The sequence below is a fragment of the Entelurus aequoreus genome, linkage group LG02 (genome assembly GCF_033978785.1).
Source record: "Entelurus aequoreus isolate RoL-2023_Sb linkage group LG02, RoL_Eaeq_v1.1, whole genome shotgun sequence".
Taxonomy (NCBI): Eukaryota; Metazoa; Chordata; class Actinopteri; order Syngnathiformes; family Syngnathidae; genus Entelurus; species Entelurus aequoreus.
Genome location: NC_084732.1, coordinates 84553792 through 84580524, shown reverse-complemented (window position 1 = coordinate 84580524; position 26733 = coordinate 84553792). Strand labels below are relative to the sequence as shown.

At 36.8% G+C, this 26733-nt stretch overlaps 1 protein-coding gene across 1 annotated transcript in view; it reads left to right on the top strand.

Moving 5' to 3' along the window:
• Nucleotides 1-26733, top strand: part of cdh15 (cadherin 15, type 1, M-cadherin (myotubule)) — a 55091-nt gene that overhangs the window by 21647 nt on the left and 6711 nt on the right. The window contains exons 2-12 of the mRNA XM_062033623.1: nucleotides 2338-2487; nucleotides 5399-5554; nucleotides 9751-9895; nucleotides 14011-14192; nucleotides 15446-15574; nucleotides 15650-15832; nucleotides 19467-19711; nucleotides 19796-19932; nucleotides 21744-21974; nucleotides 22042-22281; nucleotides 25199-25347. Coding sequence (XP_061889607.1) covers nucleotides 2338-2487; nucleotides 5399-5554; nucleotides 9751-9895; nucleotides 14011-14192; nucleotides 15446-15574; nucleotides 15650-15832; nucleotides 19467-19711; nucleotides 19796-19932; nucleotides 21744-21974; nucleotides 22042-22281; nucleotides 25199-25347 — 1947 coding nt within the window. The remainder of the gene's footprint in view (nucleotides 1-2337; nucleotides 2488-5398; nucleotides 5555-9750; nucleotides 9896-14010; nucleotides 14193-15445; nucleotides 15575-15649; nucleotides 15833-19466; nucleotides 19712-19795; nucleotides 19933-21743; nucleotides 21975-22041; nucleotides 22282-25198; nucleotides 25348-26733) is intronic.

Below are 26733 nucleotides of genomic sequence, written 5' to 3'. Positions count from 1 at the left end.
AAAAAACCTCCCTTCACACAAAAGGGTTGTTTCTTTCGGTTATTAATATTCTGGTTCCTACATTATATATCAATATATATCAATACAGTCTGCAAGGGATACAGTCCGTAAGCACACACGATTGTGCGTGCTGCTGGTCCACTAATAGTACTAACCTTTAACAGTTAATTTTACTCATTTTCATTAATTGCTAGTTTCTATGTAACTGTTTTTATATTGTTTGACTTTCTTTTTTATTCAAGAAAATGTTTTTTATTTATTTATCTTATTTTATTTTTTAATTTTTTTTAAAAAGGACCTTATCTTCCCCAGACCTGGTTGTCCAAATTAGGCATAATAATGTGTTAATTCCACGACTGTATATATCGGTATCGGTTAATATCGGTATCGGTAATTATAAGGGTTGGACAATATCGGAATATCGGATATCGGCAAAAAAGCCATTATCAGACATTCTTAATTTTAATAGTTTAAAACAAAATTAAAAATGTATTTTATTTTATTTTTTATTTTTTTACCTGCCCTGTCCAGCCGCTCAGACAAATCCAATCGTTGATGTAGATCAGGTATGTCAAACTTGTTTTCATCGAGGGCCACATCGCAGTTATGGTTGCTCTCAGAAGGCCGCTTCTAATAGTGAATAGTATATCAATATGAATGTATGCCGAGAAATCGATTCTGAATCGAATCGTCACCCCAGGAATCAGACCTCTGATTTTACTGTAGTATTTATAAGTATTATAATTATGACACACGTTTGATTGTAACGTACATCATGGTTGTTGTTTTCATTACTGTCAGGCTCAAACACTGATGACATATATTGAACAGACGAGAAGCAAGGAATCATGCAGAGACAGAGTTAAATTTGGCTCAATTGAGGAGACACGTTTTTTAGGCTGTACTCTAGTTACAGATCCAAACTACGTTCTAAAAGTCCAGCCCACGTGCTTCCTCTATTTATTTGGGAGGTCCCTGGTTACATCACAGAAGCTGTCGCTGAGGGAAGGGGGTTATCTCGACAGCTCCAGTTACACACAATATATGATTATACAAAAATGCAAATGTGTTGATACTCGTGATATCGGCCTGTTTCTGCCCTGTCTGCGTCACGGCACTCGATGTTCGGCCTTGGCAGTCAGCAGGCCGATTCTGGAAACAAACACTGATACGAGACTGGCTTGCAATCTTTTGGATTGCCAGCTTTGCACAGACAAAGAAAAATAAAATTTCAGCACAATTGATAATAACTATAGCAACGGCCCTTAAGCATAAGAGTTGTGTGATAATATATACATAATTATTCTAACAATTACCAAATTTGGAGGTATTGAAATCCCTATGTAAAATCGCTAATACTAATCTGTAGCATGTCTATGGCTTAGCCAATGTAAATTAGCATTGAGCTGGCACATTTTTAAAAGTGGAATATTACTTTTGAGCCCCTTCTTCTTGTTTTTTTTTTTGCATGGAAAATTAAGTGTTGTCTGGCTATGTCCGCTCTGAGTGCACTGCATAAAGTCAGTGTTCAAAAACAAGAAGAAAAAAAATACTAAAATTCGGGGTATTTTATTTGAACTAAGCAAAATTATCTGCCAATAGAACAAGAAAATTTGGCTTGTCAAGACTTTCCAAAACAAGTAAAATTAGCTAACCTCAATGAACCCAAAAATACCTTAAAATAAGGACATTCTCACTAATAACAAGTGCACTTTTCTTGGTAGAAAAACAAAATGAGACCTTTTTGCTCAATATGTTGAAAAATATTCTTAAATTAAGCAAATGCTAGTGCCATTATCTTGACATAATGATATGCGCTCGGCATCATGATATTTTTTTTCATGCTTGAAGTAAGAAATTATTACTTTAAAAAAGTCATTTTATACTTGTGAGTGTTAATGACACAGCTTTGCATCAGTTGATATTCTAGTTTCAAGCATGTTTTACTCAATATAGGTCATAAAATCTCAGCAACAAGCTGTAATATCTTACTGGGATCATTTAGGACCAAAACCCTTAAAACAAGTAAAACATAAAATCTGCTTAGTGAGAAGAATTATCTTATCAGAAAGAAAATAAGCAAATATCAGCCTTATTTGAGATATTTAATCTTACTTAGATTTCAGTTTTTGCAGTGTGCTTGACTGCTTGTTTCCATGCCAAGTGCTTGAGCCGGTGCCCAGCTTTGACTTTACGTTCAGCAAAGGTATTGAAAATAAGCACTGTTAGGTTTTATGCGAATCGGTATCCGGTATGACCCTAATTATGGACAAGCAGTAAAGAAAATGGATGGATCATTAAGACTATGTATTGTTTTGTTTTTTTTGTTTCATGTAGGCAAGGACTGTTGAAGAGCCGGAACATATTCAAGAGATCCACCCATGGAAGAACCAAGGCACAGGGTGGGTCAGAGTGAAGAGAGACTGGATCATCCCTCCAATCAGGGTTCTGGAGAATAGCAAGCAAGTGCCAGAAAATCTCGTCCAGGTATTACAATATATTGGCTACAAACAATTATTTAATCAGATACGATAATACATTTAAGTTGATATATTGTTGCAATGCATATTGTTATTGTATATATTGTGTTGCTCACTTTAGTAGGCCTACCCATTGCACTTATTGGTACATACTTGTCACTATAATAGTTAGCATCCTGTTTGCTGCTGGTCTGGATAAAAAAATATATAATAATGAACTAGAAAAGCAGTCCACGTATCTCTGCTAGGCCTTACCTATCGATAGTAAAAAAAAGTCCTGAATTCAGACGGTCAACAGGATCATCCTTAAAATGTAATAACTGTTTTTCCTTGTCCCATTTCTGACATTTCCCGAAAGTTTCATCAAAATCAGCCAATAACTTTTTGCCATATCTTAAGTGGAATGAAAGAAACAGAGTGAACCCTCTCGTCTGTCATCCACTGTATTTGTCTCTGTGGGTGTAGGCGAGCACACACACTTAGAAGTTGAAGCTCGTAACCTAAGGTAACCTAGTAGAAACGATCCGGATTAGCCCCAAAATGTAATCATTGGTTCCTTATGTCATTTTGGACCTTACCTGAAAGTTCGATTAAAATCCGCTAATAACTTTTTGAACTCTCGATATCACTCTGGAATAAACAATTTTTTAAATTGGGACATCCCGTGGGCCTTATACACACACCATAGTAATACTTGTATCTCTGACTGCAGTAGCCGTAATGGGCCGACAATCAATCAAGCGGTGTGGTTTCAAAGTCGTACTAACACATTTTGACGGATTTTTGAGCGCCGTGTGTAATGTTCTTTATTTTCAATGGAACATTTTCAGTTTTGGTGTTGTTTGCTAGCCTCATATTGCAGTCTACACGTATCTCTTATGTGTGACTGCCATCTACTTGTCACACTTATCATTACACCATGTACCAAATAAAATTTCTTCGAGGTCGAGAATTATTAACCAGAATTGTTCCGTACATTAGGCGCGGCGGGTTATAAAGCGCACTGTCGATTTTTGAGAAAATGAAAGGATTTTAAAGGTCTACTGAAATGAAATGTTTTTATTTAAACGGGGATAGCAGATCCATTCTATGTGTCATACTGGATCATTTCGCGATATTGCCATATTTTTGCTGAAAGGATTTAGTATAGAACAACGACGATAAAGTTCGCAACTTTTGATCGCTGATAAAAAAAAAGCCTTGCCTGTACCGGAAGTAGCGTGACGTCACAGGAGGAAGGATTCCTCACAATTCCCCGTTGTTTACAATGGAGCGAGAGAGATTCGGACCGAGAAAGCGACGATTACCCCATTAATTTGAGCAAGGATGAAAGATTCGTGGATGAGGCACGTTAGAGTGAAGGACTAGAGAGGCAGTGCAGGGTGTATCTTTTTTCGCTCTGACCGTAACTTAGGTACAAGGTCTCATTGGATTCCACACACTCTCCTTTTTCTATTGTGGATCACGGATTTGTATTTTAAACCACCTCGGATACTATATCCTCTTGAAAATGAGAGTCGAGAACGCGAAATGGACATTCACAGAGACTTTTGTCTCCACGACAATACATCGTTGACGCACTTTAGCTACGGAGCTAACGTGATAGCATCGGGCTCAAATCAAATGCACATAGAAACAAAATAAATAAACCCCTGACTGGAAGGATAGACAGAAGATCAACAATACTATTAAACCATGAACATGTAAATACACGGTTAATAATTTCCAGCTTGGCGAAGCTTAACAATTGAAGCTAACTAACTTAGCTACGGAGCTAACGTGATAGCATCAGGCTCAAATGCAGATAGAAACAAAATTAAAAAAACCCTGACTGGAAGGATAGACAGAAGATCAACAATACTATTAAACCATGAACATGTAAATACGCGGTTAATAATTTCCAGCTTGGCAAAGCTTAACAATTGAAGCTAACTACGGAGCGGCGGCGGGCGTTGTAGCTTTCGACGACACCCCGGCCGCCATCAGAGTCGGCAAGAAACATATATTTCCCCAAAGTTACGTACGTGACATGCACATAGCGACACGCACGTACGGGCAAGCGATCAAATGATTGGAAGCCAAAGCTGTACTCACGGTAGTGCGTCTGCTATCCAGCTCAAACACAACACAACCTCCTGATTGTGTTGCTGTAGTCCGCTGCTAATACACCGATCGCACCTACAACTTTCTTATTTGCAGTCTCCATTGTCCATTAAACAAATTGCAAAAGATTCACCAACACAGATGTCCAGAATACTGTGGAATTGTTCGATGAAAACAGAGCAGTTTGTATGGTGACACATTGGGTACGAATACTTCCGTTGCCGTCGTGACGTCACGCGCATACGTCATCATACATAGACGTTTCCAACCGGAAGTTTAGCGGGAAATTTTAAATTGCACTTTATAAGTTAACCCGGCCGGATTGGCATGTGTTGCAATGTTAAGATTTCATCATTGATGTATAAATTATCAGACTGCGTGGTCGGTAGTAGTGGCTTTCAGTAGGCCTTTAAGTGCGCCTTATAGTCCGAAAAATACGGTATTTATTTTGCCACCGTCTATTTTAGCGAATAATTATGACGCTTATCGCTATTTGATGACGTATTGATCAAATGAACGCGACACAGTCTGTCAGACTGCAGTCGCGTTCGATACATATCTGATTGATTTCCACATACGAAAGCGGCATCGGTCGGTCAAAATCCGATACAGGTCAAGTATGGTCAAAAAAATCGGATTTGACCTGCAGTGTGAACAAGGCCTTAGTTAGCCAACTTTCTATTTTTAGTTCTGATTACTACATCTCACGTCAAAGGCCTTTCCAGATGAAAAAGTCAACAGGTGTTGTTACACCCTAACACACACATTATTAGCACACACACACTTACACGATCTCCTCTCCTCTCTCCAACCAGATCAAGTCCGACAAAATCTTCACAGGAGAAGTCATCTACAAACTAGAGGGTCCGGGCGTGGACCAGGCCCCCAAGAATTTCTTTGAGATCGATGACAAAACAGGAATGATCCGAAGCAAGCGTCCTCTGGACCGAGAGAAGTACAGCAGCTTCACGGTGAGGAAGTATTTATGTCCGTGACCCGCAGAATCCCCCGCACACTTTCACAGTCACTTCACACACACGCGTGCTGGCTTGCACGAACGTGTTCAAAGCACCACTCCGTGTTACGTTACTTCAAAGCATGTGTGCCTTCAGGCATGACCGCCAGGGGTCAACTTCTTAAGGGCTTTACGGGCATCCTGGGAGCCACTTCTCAAATGTTTTGGAGCACATGAGGTGACGTAAGCCGTGGTTTTGGACCAAGCGTCCGTCATACATTTCCTCTCGCCCTATGCAGTTTATGTATTACAATTAGCTCCTTCTTGATTTATAACTCCATAAAAGGTGGTAGATTTGTCATCATGTGGAACAAAAACACAGTTGAAATCGTTCTCCAAAATCAGTCTCTCCAGGATTATCTGAGGTTTTTTTGTGATGGTTGTGCCTTAAAAAGCCCAAATTTGCAGCATCTTTTTGAGAAAGCTGCTGCAATGTTTCGAGGCTTATTATTTTTTAATAACATAGAATCAACTAAGAATTTTATGAATTCTTTACTAAAGTTTTAAGTGTTACTAGTAGGGTTGTATACCGGGATTAGTATAGTACCGCTGTACTAATGAATCATATTTTGTACTATACCACCTCTGAAAAGTTCCGGGATACACACTGCAAAAAGTCAGTGTTCAAAAACAAGAAAAAAAATACAAAAATTAGGGGTATTTTACTTGAAATAAGCAAAATTATCTGCCAATAGAACAAGAACATTTGGCTTGTCAAGACTTTCCGAAACAAGTAAAATTAGCTAACCTCAATGAACCCAAAAATACCTTAAAATAAGTATATTCTCACTAATAACTAGTGCACTTTTCTTGCTCAATATGTTGAAAAATATTCTTAAATTAAGTGAATCCTAGTGTCATTATCTTGACATAATGATATGCGCTCGGCATTAAATTTCTTGAAACCAGCAAACTTACACTAAAAACTAGTTTATTGTTCTTAATGGAAAGGCAACAAGGCGACCGCTCGTTACTCTCGGGGTCTCCTTGCCGCTCAGGCAAATCATATTGTCTAAAAATGCATTTTTCCATGGATAACATGACATCATCGCACCAAGTGCGTGCTCTTTCAGTCATTTAGTGCGCATGTATACAGCCCTGCCATTTTTTTAAATTGTAATTTTGAATAATTTATTAACTATTTCTGTTCAGAATTTTTGAAATGTCACATGTTAAATGTTTAAATATTACCGGCCATTTACTGTACTGTGCCAACTGTACTATACTATATGAGTATGTGTTTTTTCCTGTTTCATTAGAAAATAAAACAGCAAAGTCCATTTGGCCGTCATCTGTTTTAATTATGAGACACAATTGTGTCAAAGTCATGATTTTTTTTTTCATGCTTGAAATAAGAAATGATTACTTTAAAAAATTAGTTTTATACTTGTGAGTGTTGATGACACAGCTTTGCAACACTTGATATTCTAGTTTCAAGCATGTTTTACTCAATATAGGTCATAAAATCTCAGCAACAAGCTGTAATATCTTACTGAGATCATTTAGGACCAAAACCCTTAAAACAAGTGAAACACTCTAACATCAAATCTGCTTAGGGAGAAGAATTATCTTATCAGACAGAAAATAAGCAAATATCACCCTTATTTGAGATATTCAATCTTACTTAGATTTCAGTTTTTGCAATGCACGCACACCCGCCGTCGTCACGTCGTGTCATTGCTGGTTTACGAGCAGAGGAGCATGTTCGGCAGCGCACAATCACGGAGTACTTACAAGCAGACACAGTGTGTAGACAGAAAAGGGAGAACGAACGCATTTTGGCTTAAAAACTAACGATAAAGGTGAAGTTATAACACTGAAACGCCCTCAGGAAGAGGTGCTTTAAGACATGGCTAGCTAGTTAGCGGCTAAAGTCCAGCCACAGTCGGCAGTGTTTTAGCTACTTCTAAATCACTAATCCTCGCCTCCATGACGACAAATAAAGTACGTTTTTTACAAGTATCATCCCTGCAGGACGAGGAATAGCTAAACATGCTTCACTACACACCGAAGCTCACCGGCGTCAAAATGTAAACAAACGCCATTGGTGGATCTACACCTGACATCCACTGTAATGATACCAAGTACAGGAGCATATCTAGTCGATACTACTATAATTTATTTAGAAAAGAATCGAAAAGTACTGAAAAGTATCGAAATTATTTTGGTACCGGTACTGGTATTGGTATCGGGACAACACTAGTTCCTAGTAACCTTAACCTCAAAAAGCACAGGATTTTAACAAAAATATGAAAATAACAGTGTTGATATTTTCCTCGTTTTATAACACTCAGACCTAATTATAGACAGATCTCTTTGTCAAAATAGAAAAAATATTTTTATTTTTATTTTTTATTAATACTGATGATTGATTATAATTACAGAAAGAAACACCACCAACATTTTGAGTGTTTTAGAGTGTTTTACACACTAAAAGTCATCATAAACATTCATTTATGTTCCTGGTGGTGCACAAAAAAATTATTCACATCCGAATCGCAATTCTTTTCCACAATGGTTCTAAATCGATTGATAATTTTCACAAATCTATAATTCAAGTAAATATTGAACATATCACATATTGCAGGTGTGTCCAAACTACGGCCCGCGGGCCAAATGCGGCCCGCCGGTGTTTTCAATTTGGCCCGTGAGACGGCACAAGTTCAATAAGCAATATGGTCGGGAGAGGTGCATACCAGTGGTTCTCAAATGGGGGTACGCGTACCCCTGGGGGTACTTGAAGGTATGCCAAGGGGTACGTGAGATTTTTTTAAAATATTCTAAAAATAGCAAGAATTCAAAAATCCTTTTATAAATATATTTATTGAATAATACTTCAACAAAATAAATGTTTAGAATTAAGTTCATGAATCCAGATGGATCTCTATTACAATCCCCAAAGAGGGCACTTTAAGTTGATGATTACTTCTATGTGTAGAAATCTGTATTTATAATTGAATCACTTGTTTATTTTCCAACAAGTTTGTAGTTATTTTTATATCTTTTTTTCCAAATAGTTCAAAAAAGACCACAACAAATGAGCAATATTTTGCACTGTTATACAATTTAATAAATCAGAAACTGATGACATAGTGCTGTATTTTACTTCTTTATGTCTTTTTTTCAACCAAAAATGCTTTGCTCTGATTAGGGGGTACTTGAATTAAAAAAATGTTCACAGGGGGTACATCACTGAAAAAAGGTTGAGAACCACTGGTGTATACAAATAACCAGTGCTCTAATAGCTGTTTTTTCCTCGCCATCTGTTGGCCAACGAAATATACGCAACCATTAATTGTACTTGCAAGACTATGAGCACATCATTTATTAATTTGACCCAAACCAAACAACCTTCCCTAGTCATGGTGCAGGGGGAAAAAAATCCACCAACCTGCTCATTGAACTTTGTGAATATTATGAAAAATGTCCAATCAACACACACACAAAAAAAATCTAAGTTACACCCATTTAAATCCATTACGAGGGATGATGGGCAAAATGCAAAACGCTCTCTCCACACTTATCCATGTTTGGTGCATTTTAGCTGCTTGATATTTCTGATTGATTAGAAAACCTTAAGGAGGTCGCCATGGAAGTAGCTTTCACTTACGCTTTATATCCAATTATAATAATTATTAATGATGTATCCGTTATATTATTATAGTAATAGGTACTCATATATAGATATGTGTGTGTGTGTGTGTGTGTGTGTGTGTGTGTGTGTGTGTGTGTGTGTGTGTGTGTGTGTGTGTGTGTGTGTGTGTGTGTGTGTGTGTGTGTGTGTGTGTGTGTGTGTGTGTGTGTGTGTGTGTGAGTTTGCATGCAGGCTTTTGGCCCCTGGACAACATTTTAAAGCCCCCCAGTCAAAAAGTTTGTACACCCCTGACATATTGTTATGAACATGTCTGTTACTACATTATTTATAGACTTGCAGTGTGTATATAAAACATTGTTTTAGAGGGCTTTGACTCCCATTACCCGCATCTTTCAGCGTTTTTTATCACCTTTAAAATCGTGTGTGTTCTTGTGTCTCATAATGATTGTGAAAGATAGGCAAAAACCCCAAAAATGTGCAGTCTAGTGTAAGTCTGAGGGATGTCTTTAACGGATTCCACTGTAACACTTTTTCTTCTTTTTTGTTTGTGTGTGTAGCTAAAAGCCTTTGCACTGTCGCCCAGTGGAGAGCGACTGGAGAACCCTACCACCATAGAAATTGTGGTGCTGGACCAGAATGACAACAGACCTGCCTTCACACAGAAACAGTTTACTGGTTCTGTTCCTGAGTTTTCGGTCCCAGGTAAATCTTCGTAGGAATGATTACCCGAACCTCGGTTACATGTGATAAGAACTCAGGCTTGACACATTTATTCGAAGATCAAAGTCACCATGATGCGTGGTCCTCAAACAACCTTTAACGTCAGATGCGTTGCTTTTGCACGGGGGGCACGTTGGGTAGTGCGCCACCAGTACTCCAAGTCCAATAAAACATAACTTTTCTACAGAACTCAAGGGTCGAATAGTCAAAAACTATTATGAGTTCTGTATATGAGAGATCGACTGTTAATGTTCTTTTTATGGCCAATACTGATTATTAGTAGTCAAGTAGACCGATAACTAGAGATGTCCGATAATGGCTTTTTTGCCGATATCCGATATTCCGATATTGTCCAACTCTTAATTAGCGATTCCGATATCAACCGATACCGATATATACAGTCGTGGAATTAACACATTGTTATGCCTAATTTTGTTGTGATGCCCCGCTGGATGCATTAAACAATGTAACAAGGTTTTCCAAAATAAATCAACTCAAGTTATGGAAAAAAATGCCAACATGGCACTGCCATATTTATTATTGAAGTCACAAAGTGCATTGTTTTTTTTAACATGCCTCAAAACAGCAGCTTGGAATTTGGGACATGAGGAGGTTGAGGTGGGCGGGGTTTGGTAGCGGGGGTGTATATTGTAGCGTCCCGGAAGAGTTAGTGTTGCAAGGGGTTCTGGGTCTTTGTTCTGTTGTGTTTATGTTGTGTTACGGTGCGGATGTTCTCCCGAAATGTGTTTGTCATTCTTGTTTGGTGTGGGTTCACAGTGTGGCGCATATTTGTAACAGTGTTAAAGTTGTTTATACCGCCACTATCAGTGTGACCTGTATGGCTGTTGACCAAGTATGCATTGCATTCACTTGTGTGTGGGAAAAGCTGTAGATATTATGTGATTGGGCCGGCAAACAAATGCAGTGCCTTTAAGGCACGCCCCCAATATTGTTGTCTCGGTGGAAATCGGGAGAAATTCGGGAGAATGGTTGCCCCGGGAGATTTTCGGGACGGGCACTGAAATTCAGGAGTCTCCCGGGAGGGTTGGCAAGTATGACTGGGAGACACAACTGCTCTGTACTTCTCCCTACGTCCGTGTACCACTCCGTACAGGGGCATTTTAAAAAGTCGTAAATTTTACTTTTTGAAACCAATATCGATAATTTCTGATATTAAAGCATTTATCGGCCGATATTATCGGCCGATAAATGACATGATGTCCGATAAAATGATGTCCGATAACATCGGCAGTCCGATAATATCGGACATCTCAACCGATAACCGATATTTGAGGTCGATATTCATTTGCAATAGAATTAGCTAAACATGAATAGTATACGTCAGTAACCAGTTGGACAAGGCTATAAAATACCAGTAGAGTGGAAAAACAAGTCGACTTCATACTGTATGCTTAATTGTAGAGATGTCGATAAATGCTTTAAAATGTAATATCGGAAATGATCGATATCGTTTTTTTAAATTATCGGTATCGGGTTTTTTTTTGTTATTTTGTTTTAGTTTTTTTAATTAAATCAACATAAAAAACACAAGATACACTTACAATTAGTGCACCAACCCAAAAAACCTCCCTCCCCCATTTACACTCATTCACACAAAAGGGTTGTTTCTTTCTGTTATTAATATTCTGGTTCCTACATTATATATCAATATGTATCAATACAGTCTGCAAGGGATACAGTCCGTAAGCACACATGATTGTGCGTGCTGCTGGTCCACTAATAGTGCTAACCTTTAACAGTTAATTTTACTCATTTTCATTAATTACTAGTTTCTATGTAACTGTTTTTATATTGTTTTACTTTCTTTTTTATTCAAGAAAATGTTTTTAATTTATTTATCTTATTTTATACATTTTTTAAAAGGACCTTATCTTCACCATACCCTGTTATCCAAATTAGACATAATAATGTGTTTATTCCACGACTGTATATATCGGTATCGGTTGATATTGGTATCAGTAATTAAGAGTTGGACATTATCGGAATATCGGAAATTGGCAAAAAGCCATTATCGGACATCCCTACTTAATTGTGTTTTATTGTATCCATTAAACCATATCCAATCGTATTTAGAATTCACAAAGTATGTGAAAATACCGTCTAAACATCACAAAATGCCACAAATTCAGTCGGCCGTTTTGAATATTCCGCTCCGAATATCTTTGCCAATTTCCGTAGATTCTACGTCGCTGCACTCTGACCATGTTATTAGATCGGTCATACTGGAAATATGATAACATTTGAAAGCGATGTGCTGTTTATTATTCACAATCCTTATGTTAGACAAGAACACCCTTTTTTTATGCATTGGAAATCGTAAACAAACAGCTAACAATTGAGTGAACAGATCGAGGGTCCTTTGTTGCGCTCATTATACCCTCTCTAAAAATATCCACAAACCGTTAACAATACTCCACTTACATGTCGTGACCTGAAAGTTAACCAAATATGAGTGATATTGTTTATATAAGTGCCAACGCAGACAGCTAATGCTAGCTTACGCTGCTATTGTTGACACACTGACCCAGCAGATTTGGTCACATTTTCAGTAGACCCATAATAAATTCATTAAAGAATCAAACTTCATGAATGTTTTTTGTGACAAACAAGTATGTGCTCTAATCACTCTATCACAAAAAAACTATTGGAAACTCAAGACAGCCATGACATTATGTTCTTTACAAGTGTATGTAAACTTTTGACCACGACTTTATATACAGTACATATAAATATCGGCGCAGATGATCAGCCCGTCTGATAATCGGTCGATTTTTACTGTATACCTCTAGAACAGGGGTCACCAACCTTTTTGAAACCAAGAGCTACTTCTTGGGTACTGATCAATGTGAAGGGCTACCAGTTTGATACACACTTAAATAAATTGCCAGAAATAGCCAATTTGCTCAATTTACCTTTAACTCTATGTTATTATTAATAATTAATGATATTTATCTTTGTGGAAACACTGATCATTGTAATGATTTCTCACAATAAATATATATAGAAACAGATAAATATCAATATGCAACACTTTATTTTTAAAATTCAAAATTCAACCGAAAAAAAAAGACAAAAACTAGCTAATTCGAATCTTTTTGAAAAAATTAAAAAAATAATTTATGGGACATCATTAGTAATTTTTCCTGATTAAGATTCATTTCAGAATTTTGATGACATGTTTTAAATAGGTTAAAATCCAATCTGCACTTTGTTAGAATATATAACAAATTGCACCAAATCCTTATTTCTTCTAGATTTTCCAGAACAAAAATTTAAAAAAAAATTCAAAAGACTTTGAAATAAGATTTAAATTTGATTCTACAGATTTTCTAGATTTGCCAGAATATTTTTTTTTAATTTTAATCATAGTAAGTTTGAAGAAATATTTCACAAATATTCTTCGTCAAAAAAACAGAAGCTAAAATGAAGAATAAAATTCAAATGTATTTATTATTCTTTACAATAAAAATTGTTTTTACTTGAGCATTGATTTAAATTGTCAGGAAAGAAGAGGAAGGAATTTAAAAGGTAAAAAGGTACATGTGTTTAAAAATCCTAAAATAATTTTTAAGGTTGTATTTCTTCTCTAAAATTGTCTTTCTGAAAGTTATAAGAAGCGAAGTAAAAAAATAAATGAATTTATTTAAACAAGTGAAGACCAAGTCTTTAAAATATTTTCTTGGATTTTCAAATTCTATTTGAGTTTTGTCTCTCTTAGAATTAAAAATGTCGAGCAAAGCGAGACCAGCTTGCTAGTAAATAAATACAATTAAAAAAATAGAGGCAGCACACTGGTAAGTGCTGCTATTTGAGCTATTTTTAGAACAGGCCAGCGGGCGACTCATCTGGTCCTTACGGGCGACCTGGTGCCCGCGGGCACCGCGTTGGTGACCCTTGCTCTAGAAAGAAATCAGCTGATGTACGCTTTGTGGCAGAATAAACAGTCGAAAACAAATGGATGTTTACAAAACAGCAGCACAGAATGTCACAACTAACACCATCACCACACAATAAGACAAAGATCAGTAAGTCACAATGAATAATCATTAAAAAACAAAAACAATTGTTCTTAACAGGTACATCAGTGATGTCAGTAACAGCCACAGATGCAGATGACCCAACCACTGAAAACGCGTTTCTCAGCTACTCCATCATCGGCCAGGAAAGCTTCCCGGCCAACGCTGTTACCAAGACCATGTTTGGCATAAACAACGAGACAGGAACCATCTATACAAGAGACGTAGGCCTTGATAGAGAGGTACGATGCGCCCAAAAAACAGGAGGTGTCTAAATCTACATGATCACCTTAGTCGTTTGAAGTTTGATAGAGTCATGTTTTCATTTGGGTAAGCCAGGGGTGTCCAAACTACAGCCCACGGGTCAAGTGCGACACGCCGATGTGTTCAATTTTCAGGTTTAATAAAGAATCTTACCCACAGGGAGATTGCATTTATTTGAATAGCATGACAATTTGTGATGCTGCTATTTTGTTGCCATTTAGTGGTATGAGCACATTCTGTGCAGCATTTACTTATATGACCCAATGCAAACAACCTTACCTAGTCATGGTGTAAAAAAAAAGACAAAATCTAACCAATACAAAATATCAACAAACATGCTCACTGAACTTCGTGGACATTATAAAAACATCCATGCACCATAAAAAAATCAAAATTACACAAATCCATTACAAAGCATGATGGGAATAATGTAAAACACTCTCCACACTTATCCATGTTTGGCGCAAATTTTAGATCCTTGATATTTCTGATTGATTACAAAAGTTTAAGGAGGTCATCACAGAAGTAAACAAGGTATAAGTCGAACTTTCACATACTCTTAATATCCAATTAAAAATAATTATGTATCCATTATATGTATAGGCTATATACACTACCGTTCAAAAGTTTGGGGTCACCCAAACAATTTTGTGGAATACCGGTAGCCTTCATTTCTAAGAACTGTCGAGTTTCAGATGAAAGTTCTCTTTTTCTGGCCATTTTGAGCGTTTAATTGACCCCACAAATGTGATGCTCCAGAAACTCAATCTGCTCAAAGGAAGGTCCGTTTTGTAGCTTCTGTAACGAGCTAAACTGTTTTCAGATGTGTGAACATGATTGCACAAGGGTTTTCTAATCATCAATTAGCCTTCTGAGCCAATGAGCAAACACATTGTACCATTAGAACACTGGAGTGATAGTTGCTGGAAATGGGCCTCTATACATCTATGTAGATGTTGCACCAAAAACCAGACATTTGCAGCTAGAATAGTCATTTACCACATTAGCAATGTATAGAGTGTATTTCTTTAAAGTTAAGACTAGTTTAAAGTTATCTTCATTGAAAAGTACAGTGCTTTTCCTTCAAAAATAAGGACATTTCAATGTGACCCCAAACTTTTGAACGGTAGTGTATATTACATGCATGATTGCACGTCTTCCTAAGTATTTCTAGTACAAACCAATCAAACAAAGGTGTGTGGTCGTTGATCAATACTTTCCTCTTCCCCAGGTGGTGACGTCCTTCAAGCTCAAGCTCCAGGTTGCTGATATGGGCGGCATGGGGCTGAGCACTGAGGGTGTGGCCATCATTCAAGTGTCTGACATCAACAACTACGCCCCGCAGTTCAGCCCTAACTCGGTAAGCCCCGCCTCCAGTATGGCGATGCTCCTCTTTGTGTTCACCTACTGCATCTTTGGTATGTGACACATCCAGTACAAGATGACAGCAGTGGAGAACAGGAGGAACGAGGAGATCGGTTGTGTTAACGTGACAGACCTCGATGACCGTGGAACTGGACACTGGGAGGCAAGATACTCCATCTCCAATGACCCTTACAGGAACTTCGCCATCACCACAGACGCCGCTACCAACCAGGGCATTCTGACGGTGGTCCAGGTAAACTTGATGCAGTTTATGATTTATTTTGACGATGTTTTTTACCTCAGATTGTCATCATACTCATCAATTATTATGGTGACGATGTGGAACTGAGTTATTCGGGTTTAGTGGTGCTTAGCGAGTCATCGAAGTCTCATCCTAAATTTTATGACACGGCCTAAAATCATTCGGAATTCATCATTGCCTATCTGTCTCGCAGCTACGATTTCAATTTGGGCTTGTTTGGCCAAAGCCCTTAGAAGAGTTTGTCACAAAGTACAACTCATTGGTTTTGCCCAAAACGGCCACCTTCCTGTTGGTTTTCATTAGAGATGTCCGATAATACCGGACTGCCGATATTATCCGCCGATAAATGCTTTAAAATGTAATATCGGAAATTATCGGTATCGGTTTCAAAAGGTAAAATAAATGACTTTTTAAAACGCCGCTGTGTACACGGGCGTAGGAAGAAGTACAGAGCGCCAATAAACCTTAAAGGCACTGCCTTTTCGTGCTGGCCCAGTCACATAAAATCTACGGCTTTTCACACACACACAAGTGAATGCAAGGCATACTTGGTCAACAGCCATACAGGTCACACTGAGGGTGGCCTTATAAACAACTTTAACACTGTTACAAATATGCGCCACACTGTGAACCCACACCAAACAAGAATGACAAACACATTTCGGGAGAACATCCGCACCGTAACACAACATAAACACAACAGAACAAATACCCAGAACCCCTTTCAGCACTAACTCTTCCGGGACGCTACAATATACACCCCCCGCTACCCCCCGTACCCCGCCAACCTCAACCTCCTCATGCTCTCTCAGGGAGAGCATGTCCCAAATTCCAAGCTGCTGTTTTGAGGCATGTTAAAAAAAATAATGCACTTTGTGACTTCAATAATAAATATGGCAGTGCCATGTTGGCATTTTTTTCAATAACTTGAGTTGATTTATTTTGGAAAACCTTGTTACATTGTTTAATGCATCCAGCGGGGCATCACAACAAAATTAGGCATAATAATGTGTTAATTCCACGACTGTATATATCGGTATCGGTTGATATCGGAATCTGTAATTAAGAGTTGGACAATATCGGATATCGGCAAAAAAGCCATTATCGGACATCTCTAGTTTTCATGCGTCGTGTCCTGATGGACGTCCCCGCCAATTATTGTGATGATCCGTGAAACTAGTGACCTGGGCTTTTAGACTTACACTTAGACAAACTTTAATGATCCACGAGGGAAATTGTTCCACATACACAAAAAAATGCTGGGTTATTTTGATAACCCAATTTATGAGTTGTGAGTGCAAATCTTGTAACCAAAAAAAAAAAAGATTTGTAAACTTAAAATGTATTAAAGACCAAATAAATATTTGCAAACATAAAAATATTTCAACCCAAAATAAATATTTGTAACCAAAAAAATAATAATTTCCAACCCCAAAAAATACTTACAACCTAAAAAACGATTTACGACCAAAATATTCGTTTTTTATACATTTATAAAAGAAAATACATTTTCAAACCCAAAAAAAGTTTTGGTTGCTAATCATTTTTTATGGTTACAAATATTTTTTTGGTTGCAAACAATATTCTTGGTTGCAAAACCAAAAATAAAAAAATTGGAACCAACAAAAAATATGTTACGAAAAAATATTTACAAACAACAAAACATTTTTTGAAATTTAAAAAAATATCTTTACACTAAAAAAAAGTTTTGGTGGCTAATAATTTTTTATTGTAACAAATAATTTTTTGGTGGCAAAAAATATTATTGGCTGCAAATCTTGTAACCAAAAAATAAAAATAAGATTTGTAAACTTAAAATGTATTAAAGACCAAATAAATATTTGCAAACATAAAAAGATTTCAACCCGAATTAAATGTTTGTAATCAAAAAATAATAATTTCCAACCCCAAAAAATACTTACAACCTAAAAAACGATTTACAACCAAAATATTTGTTTTTTATACATTTATAAAAGAAAATACATTTTCAAACCCAAAAAAAGTTTTGGTTGCTAATCATTTTTTATGGTTACAAATATATTTTTGGTTGTAAACAATATTCTTGGTTGCAAAACCAAAAATAAAAAAATTGTAACCAACAAAAAATATGTTACGAAAAAATATTTACATACAACAAAACATTTTTTGAAATTTAAAAAAATATCTTTACACTAAAAAAAGTTTTGGTGGCTAATAATTTTTTATTGTTACAAATAATTTTTTGGTGGCAAATAATAATATTGGCTGCAAATCTTGTAACCAAAAAATAATAATAAGATTTGTAAACTTAAAATGTATTAAAGACCAAATAAATATTTGCAAACATAAAAAGATTTCAACCCGAATTAAATGTTTGTAACCAAAAAATAATAATTTCCAAACCCAAAAAATACTTACAACCTAAAAAACGATTTACAACCAAAATATTCGTTTTTTTATACATTTATAAAAGAAAATACATTTTTAAACCCAAAAAAAGTTTTGGTTGCTAATCATTTTTTATGTTTACAAATAGAGATGTCCGATAATGGCTTTTTTGCTGATATCCAATATTCCGATATTGTCCAACTCTTAATTACCGATTCCAATATCAACCGATACTGATATATACAGTCGTGGAATTAACACATTATTATGCCTAATTTTGTTGAGATGCCCCGCTGAATTGGGGGGCGGGGTTTGGTGGTAGCGGGGGGTGTATATTGTAGCGTCCCGGAAGAGTTAGTGCTGCAAGGGGTTCTGGGTATTTGTTCTGTTGTGTTTATGTTGTGTTATGGTGCGGATGTTCTCCCGAAATATATTTGTCATTCTTGTTTGGTGTGGGTTCACAGTGTGGCGCATATTTGTAACAGTGTTAAAGTTGTTTATACCATCACCCTCAGTGTGACCTGTATGGCTGTTGATCAAGTATGCCTTGCATTCTGTTTATATGGAGGAAAAGCGGACGTGACGACAGGTTGTAGAGGACGCTAAAGGCAGTGTCTTAAAGGCACGCCCCCAATACCGGGAGAAATTCGGGAGAATGGTTGCCCCGGGAGATTTTCGGGCGGGGCACTGAAATTCGGGAGGGTTGGCAAATATGCCCTACGTCCGTGTTTTACCGGATATGTACCGCTCCGTACAGCAGCGTTTTAAAAAGTCATTAATTTTACTTTTTGAAGCCAATACCGATCATTTCCATTTTAAAGCATTTATCGGCCGATAATATCGGACATCTCTCGTTACAAAAAAATTTTTGGTTGCAAACAATATTCTTGGTTGCAAAACCAAAAATAAAAAAATTGTAGCCAACAAAAAATATGTTACCAAAAAAATATTTACAAACAAAAAAAGTTGTGGTTGCTAATCAATTTTTATGGTTCCAATTTTTTTTTTGTTGCAAACAATATTCTTGGTTGCAGAACCAAAAAAAAAAAAATGTATTATATGTTTTGTTTGGTTGTATACACAGACAGAAAATTATATATATATTTTTTTTTTTTTAATAATAAATGAATATTAATTTTACTTTGATTTTAATGTGCAACAACTGACCAAATGCTGTTTGCTTTGCACACATTAGTGACTATTATTAATAACGAGAATGATTATAATTGACATTAAAATCTGCCTGTCTTGTTCCCAGCCCCTGGATTATGAAGCCCAGATGGAGCACACCTTGATTCTGACAGTAGAGAACATCACTCCACTGAGCAGCAAGGCTCCCAACTTGCCAGTGAGCAGCGCCACAGTGTTGGTCACGGTCGTCAACGAAAACGAAGCTCCACATTTCACTGAAGACCCCATGCGGATCGTGGTGCCCGAGTCTGTTACCCCTGGAACATTATTAAAAAGCAACATCGCATTCGACCCCGATAATTCCCACCTCAGGTGTGACGAAGAAACACAAGGAGTCATTCATAATTCCATGTTTTCACAGCGTATGAGTTTGAAAAGTGTTTTTGCGTGCTGCAGGTATGAGATTAGTCGAGATCCTGAGAGGTGGCTGGACATCAACAGAAATACGGGAGAAATTACTGCAAGGAGACCCTTCAACATGCGATCCCAATACGTCAGAAACAACATCTACACCGCTATCGTCAAGGTCACAGGTCAGAACACTATCTAAATGAGGTTTCTGCTTGTATTACGTGGCTTTCACCACACTCATTTACTGCACACTCATATTATCATGCTCCCACCTGTGGCGTTTTGCTAGGTTTTCAAACATGCGCCATACTGTATGTGTACCACTTTTTATGGGCATTTTAGAAGCAGTACTGCGGCGTATCTTTAGTGGAACTCACTTTTTAAGCACGCTGAAGATGCGCTCTTGGGAGATGTCGGTACTAGGGGCGGTATTGCTCGGTTGACGGTTCCAGGTTCGATCCCCGCTTCCGCCATTGTGTCCCTGGACAAAACACTTTACCCACCTGCTCCCAGTGCCACCCACACTGGTTAAAATGTAACTTAGATATTGGGTTTAACTATGTAAAAGCGCTTTGAGTCACTAGAGAAAAGTGCTATATAAATATAATTCACATACTAACTGATGCAAGAAAATTTTTAAAGTTTTTTTCATTTATATGAAAAAACCTATGTCACTAAAGAAAAACACCAGCAGACACCAAAAAGCACAAATTGAATTTGTTTTAATCAGCGCCTTAAGTCATCCGGCATTTATAAAACTAGAAAATAATATTGCTGAATGGACAATATGTCTAATATTTTTATTTTCGACGGTCCATATATGTCAGGTTCAAACACTGATGACATCTATTAAACAAGACAAGAAGCAAGGAATCAAACACAGACAGAATTAAATTTGGCTCAATGAGGAGAAACGCGTACACCTGTACCCTTGAACAGTGTCACCACGCTCTGACGAAAGATTGTACGCCTCCTCTTTTATTTGGACTTTCCCTGGTTACATGGCAACAGCTGTTTCTAAGAGAGGGGGGTCGTAAACAGCCATCGCCTTTGAATACAAAACGTTCAAAGAAAAGGTCGTAAAACATTTCAAAGAAAAGGTCGTAAACAGCCGTTGCCCTCGGTCACAGAACAGTTCAAAGAAAAGGTGCCTGGAGGGAGGTCAGGCCCTGCTTCCTCTCCACTTTGTAGATCTCGGGTCAAGACAATATCTTTCTGTGGATTACAATACATCAAAGACACAGAACACCTTCATGTTGCTTCCCATCCTACACAGCTTTTGTCTTCTCGCCGGTAACTCATGGCAACACAACGTTTTTTGATAACTTAGATACAATTATTCTGACAGTAACACGTTATTATATTTATGAAAGACTAATTCCGTTAGTAATTCAATTGAGTTTTTGGTATAGTAACTTTTAAAAAGGGATTTTCCGAACACTGGTGTGGAATTATATATCTCTTTTTAAAATATGTCAATGGATGTTCATATTTAACTTTTTTTAAATGCACTGAAGCGCCTTTCAGACCCCTGGTCGAGAAACTGTCAACACCCTGCTCCAATATTCTATGAGTCAACAAATACCCCCAAATCCTCCACACGACACCTCCGCTCCGGACAGGCTAACCTCCTCCAACCTCAGAGGACAAAGCTACGAACAATGCTCCGCCGCTCACAGTCTGTGGAACGCTCTCCCTGACCACCTGAGGGCACCACAGACTGTGGATGCTTTTAAAAAAGGCTTAAAACCCCTTCTTTTTTTTTAAAAAACAACTTTTTTTAGATATATGCATACTAGTTTTAGCTATTTGGTTGTTCTAGGTTTTGTTTTTTTGTTTTTTTAATACACTGTAGCACTTTGAGGTTGTTTACTCAATGTAAAGTGCTTTTTACAAATAAAATCTATTATTATTATTATTATAATTGAACCTCATAAAAGAATATCGCACGTATTTTGGCACGCGTTCTAAAAAAAAACGCTTGGTTTTGCAGACGCCGGCGGCGTGTCGACCAGCGCCACTGTGGCCATCACCCTGACGGAGACCAACGACTTCGCCCCACAGCTCCTCCCCCTGAGTGGCACCGTGTGCAGGGACACGCGGAGGTCGGTCTCCGGACTGATCCTGACCGCTGAGGATGACGACCTCCCACCGCAAGCCGCACCGTTCGTCTTTGAAATACCCGACGATGTGTCCGGCAACTGGACCGTCGTCCAAGTCAACGGTGAGGTTACTCATGTGCATAACTAACTCCAACTTTTATATTTATTAGATTTTTTTGTGGCCTTTAGACACTCATGCGGTGCTGCAGCCTCTGGTGGACCTGGACGATGGAGAGTATGCAGTCACAGTATTGGTGTCCGATTCTGGAAGTCCTTTCTTCAGTTCTTACGCTCAGGTCAACGTCACAGTGTGTCTCTGTGACGCCTTTGGCGACTGTAAGTCTGAGGCGGGGGCAATATTTGCCTCCGGTACGGGGATCAGCTTCATCGCTCTCATTATCATCATGGCCAGTATCGCCCTGCTTCTAGGTAAGTACTTTTGCTACGTGCGATACACAAGTTATCAGACTGGTGGCTGACAGAATATTGGCAATAAATAGGCAGTGTTGGGTTAGTTACTGAAAACCAGTAACTAGTTACAGTTACTAGTTACTTTATTTCAAAAGTAACTCAGTTACTTACACCAAAAAGTAATGCATTACTGTGAAAAGTAACTATTTAGTTACTTATATATTTTTTTATTTTTTTTAAAGGCCCCCTTTAATGCCCTTCTAGTCTTCATTTCAGTACTGTTATTGCACAGGAGAATAAGACAATCTGTTGATCAACTTGGCATGCATTTGCATCACTGAACTCTGCTAAGCAATGTGGTCTACGTACAACACACAAAGACAAAGATATGTTTCAAAAGGCCAATTTGTTTCGGGCCAGAACCAATTGACAAAACTATTTTAAATAGCTGCAACATAACATACATAAGTAACAAACAGCATAATAACAACATAGCTGTAAACCAAGGAAGGCACACACTACGTACAAGGCATTTTTTCCTGAAATAAAATCATGCCTGAAGCCCAAAACACACTACACATTTCCCCAGTTTTAGTTTAGAGATAAGGAAAGATTGGCCTGGCCCCCCTCTTTATGTTTGTGAACTTTATAGTCTATACATTTAGAGTGATGTGATAATCAAACACTCTTGAAGTCTAGAATGAAAGAGTATATAAGAGAATTGACAGACTGTGTGTACCTTCAGTGCGCAGTGCCTCGTTAAAATCCAGCCGCTGTTGGAGGTGGAGGTGAAGTGTGTCTCTCTTTACTAGCTTCGTCGAAGCATGTTGCTTTTGTAGCTGTTTCAGCAGATTTGAATTGCTAGGATAGGATCTTTGATCCAAGACACAACTTACATTCAACTAAAATGTTCTTTTCTTTGTGGTCGACAAAAGAAAAGTATTGAGAATATCGCCATGTTAAGAAACTCGGCTTCGGGCTTCGCCAAGATGTCTTGTTAGTAAACACAGACACGCCCCCTCACACACACACACACACACACATACACACGGACAGCGCACGGCGCGCCTCTTTCTTGTCGCCTCTTCCGCAGCGCTGCAATAAAACACACTCAGATCTTCTCAGTTTCTAGCCGATACTACATAAAAAATAACGTAAAATAACGCAGTAACGCATCATGTAGTAACGGTAACTGAGTTACTGAATATAAAAAATAACGCGTTAGATTACTATTTACCGCCGAAAGTAACGGCGTTACAGTAACACGTTAGTCCCAACAATGCGTGCGATACACAAGTTATCACACTGGTGGCTGACAGTGTTCGGAAAACCGGCAATTAATAAGTATAACGTAATAAGTTCAACATTTACAGTATTAACACTTTCTGTGGCGCAACAACAAAACACACCTTAAACTACTGCCATCTAGCGTCTTGGACTTGCAACTTAATGTCATACCTGCAAATGACACTAATAAATGTGACCATGAAACAAGACATAACTGGACAGAAGTTAAAATCAGCTCATTTTTAAATGTTGCAATAAAAAAATTTGATTTTATCATCAAAAACAATTCATATTTATTAAAACGCACAAATGTATCAAAAATTAGGATCGAATTTTTTTAATTTTATTTTTTATTTGCACACACAGAGAAAGAGAAAAAATTAACAATTGACAATTTAAAGCAAAAAAGATGTGCAGGACGGGTTAAGATGACCTTAAGATCTTGTAAAGGGCCCTGCTCCAAAACGTCACAATTTACACAGCAGCAAAAAAAATAATAATAATAACAATACAACAAAATAGACAAGTCAAATGAAATACATATCACATACAATATCATAATTCACTTCAGACCAATGTGGACTTCAATATTTTTTTTTTTTTTAAATAGTAGATTGAAGAGTTGGTGGCAGTTTATTCCAAAGAGAGGGTCATCTGTATTGTATTTATTTATTTATTTATTTGTTGACGTTCTACATAAAGGTAGATGAAAGTCACGACATTGTGTTGTTGGGTGAGTGTGTATTTCAAAAGAAGATGTAAAAAAATTATGGAACACTAAGACAACAATAAATGTAAAAAAAAAAAAAATCTTGATTTTAGATATTTATTCAATGGATGTGTGTCTTTTTTGCAACCAAACAAAAAATGGATTCGCACTCCACCCCCCCAAAAACAAAGATCGCAGACCAAAATAATTTCTTTGCAACCAAATAATATACATGCAAACAAAAAAATGGATTGGGAAAATTAAGAAAAAATATTTTTAAACAAAAAAGTTTTGTTTACTGATCATTTTTTAGTTGCAGATATTTTTGGTTGCAAATCTTGAAACCAAAAAAAATATTCGTAACCAAAAAACATATTTTTAACCAAAAATTATTTGCAAACAAAAAAAAGGATTTTAAACAAAAAAAATACAAGATAGGCTCCAACCCCGAATGGGACAAGCTGTAGAAAATGGATGGATGGATGGATGGATTTTCAAACTAAAACAAAGTTTGGGTTGTTAATCATTTTTACAGTACCATTTTTTTTTGCTAAAAATATTTGTAACCAAAAAATAATGATTTGCAAAAAAATAAACATTTCGAACACCAAAAAATATTTACAAATATTTATTTGGGATCTGCATAAATCCCGAGAAGTTGCGTGCGTCCGCCATTGTAGTGTAGTCCGTGTCGTAGTCAATAAGCAAAGAACCACCGTTACATCTTACGTAGCCCACAAGGAAGTGTTTTAAATGTAGAAAAAAATCAAACTTTTTGCGCCCTATGGTCGGAAAAATACGGTACATTGATTAAAGAATAATTCCGTTAATACTTCAATTACTTTTGAGGCAAAGTAACAATTAACTAATGAATGACTTTTTAAAAGTACATTTCCAAACACTGCTGACTGTCGAGTGGAAACGTGTGTTCTGTTGCAGTACTGCTGCTCCTGGCGATAGCCGTGACGTCTTGTGGGAGACGCCATCACATCAAGAAGGGAACTGGTCTGCTTGGGGGGGATTCAGAAGATGATATCAGAGATAATGTCCTCAACTACAATGAGCAAGGAGGGGGTGAGGAAGATGAGGTAAGGTTTTTCGACTTATATTTAGTCGTCAGTGTGTTGCTCAGCAAACTGCACCCTTATCTTGATATAAACATGTCCATACAGTGACACCTCGGTTTCCGTACGCCCCACTTTTTGCAGGATTTGTTTTTTGACGGAAGTTTTCGCCAAAAGTTTGCCCCAGTTGTCATACACCATCTTTTTTTATCATTGCGCCTCACAAACAGTCTAATCCAGAGATATCCAAACTACGGCCCTCAACATGAATTTATCTGAAGTACCAGGCGGTCTCTGAATGCTACATATTTGTTGCCACCTTGTGGACATTGTGAGTAAATCAGATCAATAACCCTTGAAAGTACTTTGAAGTAGTGGCACAGCATTTATTTATATGACACAATCCAGACAACCTTCCTTAGTTATGGTGCAAAAAAAATTTCAACTAACATAAAGAGCAGAGAAACCTGCGAAACAGGCTTGAAGGGATGAAATAGCCTCTGTGTTTTTCCTGACCTAACGTATACACACAAATATATATATATATATATATATATATATATATATATATATATATATATATATATATATATATATATATATATATATATATATATATATATATATATATATATATATATATATATATATATATATATATATATATATATATATATATGTCTTAATTAGATTATCCAAAAAAATAGTGCTCGATACCGTGGTAGAGCGTAATATGTATGTGTGGGAAAAAATCACAAGACTATTTCATCTCTACAGGCCTGTTTCATGAGGGGTTTCCACAAACCTCAGGAGATTTTTTTATTTTTTTTTAATCTCCTGAGGATTGAGGAAACCCCTCATGAAACAGGCCTGTAGAGATGAAATGGTCTTGTGATTTTTTCCCACACATACATATATATATATATATATATATATATATATATATATATATATATATATATATACACACATTATATAATTATATATATATATATATATATATATATATATATATATATATGTATACACATTATATATATATATATATATATATATATATATATATATATATATATATATATATATATATATATATATATATATATATATATATATATACATATATACACACACATTATATATATATATATATATATATATATATATATATATATATATATATATATATATATATAAATCCATTCAGAATTTGTTAAAATCGATTTTTTTAAAAATTAAAATTGAGAGGAGCCAGATGAGGCGCTTGAAAGTACTTTGAAGTTATGGCACAGTATTTATTTATATGACACAATCCAGACAACCTTCCCTAGTCATGGTGCAAAAAAAATGCAACTAATGAAGAGCAGAGAAACTTGCGAAACAGGCTAGTAGGGATGAAATAGCCTCTGT